This window comes from Numida meleagris, unplaced genomic scaffold (genome assembly GCF_002078875.1).
Source record: "Numida meleagris isolate 19003 breed g44 Domestic line unplaced genomic scaffold, NumMel1.0 unplaced_Scaffold384, whole genome shotgun sequence".
NCBI lineage: Eukaryota > Metazoa > Chordata > Aves > Galliformes > Numididae > Numida > Numida meleagris.
The window spans coordinates 46886-50102 of NW_018364607.1; the positions used below are offsets into that span (position 1 = coordinate 46886).

Here is a 3217-nt window from a genome sequence, read left to right on the forward strand (position 1 = left end):
CCCCCCCCAACAAAACTCTTCCCCCCTCCCCTTCTGCTCTGCCCTGCAGTGGATGAGGAGTTCGAAGTGGTGTCCACGCAGCTGCTGAAGCGCACGCAAGCGATGCTGAACAAATACCGCCTGCTGCTCCTCGAGGAGTCCCGGGTAAGGCCGGAGCTCGGCGTCTCAGGGCTGGACCCGCAGTGCGGGGTCACCCACCCCGCGGGGTCTGCGGGGGCTGGGGGCTGCGTGGAGCCACGGGGAGCTGGCTCGCTCGGTGCTGACAAAGGCAGGAAGGGCTTTGCTGCCTCTGCGGCTCGGGCTGCGCACGTAACCGATGCTTATCGCGCCCCGAGCTGAGCGGAAGGCGGCTGCGCCCTGAGCTCTCCTTGCTCCCTTGGAGCCCGATGGGAAAAACTCTGGAAAAACGAGGCTGGGCTCGCGGTTTGCTGTCCCGGCCCTGTCCTCTAACCAGCCCTTCTTCCTCCCCGCCCCCTCCTCTTCCTCCCCACGTCCCCCGTCCTGCAGCGAGTCAGCCCTTCCGCGGAGATGGTGATGATCGACCGCATGTTCATCCAGGAGGAGAAGACCATGCTGGCGCTGGATAAGCAGCTGGCCAAGGAGAAGCCAGGTGGGGAGCGCGCTCTTTCGTCTCTCTGCCTTGATCACCGCGTGCCTTCGTGCTGTCCTTCTCCTTGGAGGCCCCACGGTTCTCGGGGCAGGGCTGTTCCTGGCTCTGTCCGTCCGTCCGTCCGTCCCTCCCCTTTGTGGGGCTGTAGCCTGAAGTTTTAAACAAAGCGCAGCCTTCAGGCCCCTGACAAATCGCTTGTTGTTCCTGGCTGCCCTGGAGATTCTTTATTTAGGTTTGCTGTTCAGTCCCTGCGTATCCCCAGGGCGAGCTCGTTAAGGGATAAACTTCATCAGAAGTGGAAGGAAGGACTGTTGTTCCCGGAGGGAGGAGGGACTGAGAAACAGCAGCTGGCCAGGAGGCAGAAAGTAACCCCAGCGCACGCAGGCAGATTGGCAAAGCGCGAGACCCCCCCCCCCTGTACCGAGGCTGGCAGCTGCAGAAGCAGCACGGATGGGAGCAGCTCGGGGCTCCCAGCCCAGCTCTGCCCCTCTGGGGGCTCCCCGAGCTCCTCCGTGTGCTTCAGGGTGCCCTGGAGGACTCCCAGGACCCCCCAGTGTCCCGTAGGGTGCTCCAGGATGCTCCCCGAGCTTGCACTTGTACTCCAGGCTGCCCTGCGGCCTTCCCCATGCGCCCTATGAGACCCAAGAACCTCGCAGTGAACTCCAGGACCCCCCAGAGCACTCCCTGAGCTCCCCAGTTTGCTCCAGGCTGCCTTAGAAGTGTCCCAGTGCCCCCTAGAGACCTCCCAAGACCCACCGGCGTCCTGTGGGGCGCCCTAGAGCGATGCCTGAGCTTCTGGTTGTCCTCTAGGGTGCCCTGGAGGCTTCCCAGGGCTCCCAGCGTCCCATGGGACACCCTGGAGCGTTCCCAGAGCTTGGAGTTGTGCTCTAGGGTCTCCTGGAGGCTTCCTGGGGCACCCTCCGGGACAGCGAGGACCCCACAGAGCACCCCAAGAGTGATCCCACAGCTCGTAGCTGCCCCCTAGGATGCCCGGGAGGACTCTGGGGACTCCTCCATGAGCTCCAGGGGACCCCGGGGCGCTCCCTGAGCTGCCGTTGTCTTGCTGGGTGTTCCCGGAGGACTCCCGGTGTTCCCGGAGGACTCGCGCTCACCCTCTCCCCGTCTTTCCCCTCCAGATGAGTACGTCTCGTCCTCGTCCCGCTCCCAGAGCCTCTCCTCGGCGGCGGCCCAGCCTTCCTCCTCCTCCTCCTCCTCCTCCGGCCTCGTGCCCGCAGCCGACAGCTCAAAGGCGCCGGCGGCGCAGGCGGCCGCGGCCATCAACCCCACCAAGCTGGTGATCAAGCACAGCGGCGGCTCGCCGTCGGTGACATGGGCCAAGGCCTCCCCCGGCCTGGACGGCGACGAGGACGCGCTGCCGTCGCGCAGCAAGCCCCCGATCAAAACGTACGAGGCGCGCAGCCGCATCGGCCTCAAGCTGAAGATCAAGCAGGAGGCCGGGCTCAGCAAAGTGGTCCACAACACCGCGCTGGACCCCGTGCACCAGCCGCCGCCGCCGCCGCCGCCGCCGGTCTGCAGGGTGATCAAAGCCGCCGAGCCTCACCCCGCCGCCGTGGGGCAGATGAACGGGACGGTGGAGCACGCCGGCGCCGCGCCGGCCGAGAAGAAACCGGCCGTCACCTACTGCCGCCTTCCCCTCCGCAAAACCTACCGGGAGAACGTGGATGCCTTCGTGGCCGAGAAGCCGGGCGACAAGGGCGGCAGCGGCGCGCCCAAGGGCGACAAGGCGCCCGGCGTCAAGCAGGAGGACGGCTCGCGCGGCGTCATCGCCTCGCACAAGACCCACGAGAGCGCGGCGGGCGAGAAGAGCCGGGCGGAGGAGAGCTCCAAGCTGCTCTTCTTCAGCCGCGGCGACGCGCGCTCGCTGGTGCTGCACGGCAGCCCCGTCCCGCAGAAGAGCGACGACTCTACCAGTGGCCTTATGAAGGAACTCGCCGAAGTGGAGGAGGAGTTCTACCACGGCATGATCAAAACCGAGCCCCCCGACCACGGCCCCGGCGCCGAGCTCGCCTGGGAGGTGCCGCTGCCGCCGGCCAAGCGCAGGAAATCCGAGTCCTTCGAGGTGGACAACGCCAGCTTCTCCAGCGACAGCCCGCAGGACGACTCGCTCAACGAGCACCTGCAGAGCGCCATCGACAGCATCCTCAACCTGCAGCAACCTCAGACTGGCGGCCAGAACGCCCGCACCCCCTCTTCCTCCTACAACTCCTCCTCCTCCCCTTTCTCGTCGCCCGTCCACCGCACGGACCCCTACCTTGCCCCCAATCACAACGGCGGCCTTGGAGCGAGGACGTTGAACAGATAACAGCGAACCGCGCGGAGCCGGACCACGAGCGAAGGCGTGGGGTGACGCGGGGTGGATGGGGGAGTCCCGCAGCGCTCGGCCCCACGGCGGTCGGGGAGGGGGGGGGAAGGTCGGGTTGGGGGCGGACCCGTAGGTGTCGTCGGCTGTGTAATTAGATTCTGTAACAAATGGCTGATACGAATATCTGACCGGTCTCCGTTCTCTTCCCCCGCCCCGGCCGTCGTCCACGCGGAGCAGGCCGCGGGTCAGAGCCGTGGGAGGCCAACGAGGACCCTGCCGCCGCC

At 66.7% G+C, this 3217-nt stretch overlaps 2 protein-coding genes across 2 annotated transcripts in view; both read left to right on the top strand.

Annotated features, from left to right (window-relative positions):
- BICRA (BRD4 interacting chromatin remodeling complex associated protein) overlaps positions 1–3211 on the top strand; it is a gene marked incomplete in the record, with an annotated part of 30062 nt that extends 26851 nt beyond the window's left edge. Inside the window, 3 exon segments of the mRNA XM_021383387.1 lie at positions 50–144; positions 508–610; positions 1747–3211. Coding sequence (XP_021239062.1) covers positions 50–144; positions 508–610; positions 1747–2933 — 1385 coding nt within the window.
- The window catches only part of LOC110391497 (cell surface glycoprotein 1-like), a 4787-nt gene continuing 4558 nt past the window's right edge, over positions 2989–3217 (top strand). The window contains exon 1 of the mRNA XM_021383388.1: positions 2989–3022. Coding sequence (XP_021239063.1) covers positions 2989–3022 — 34 coding nt within the window. The remainder of the gene's footprint in view (positions 3023–3217) is intronic.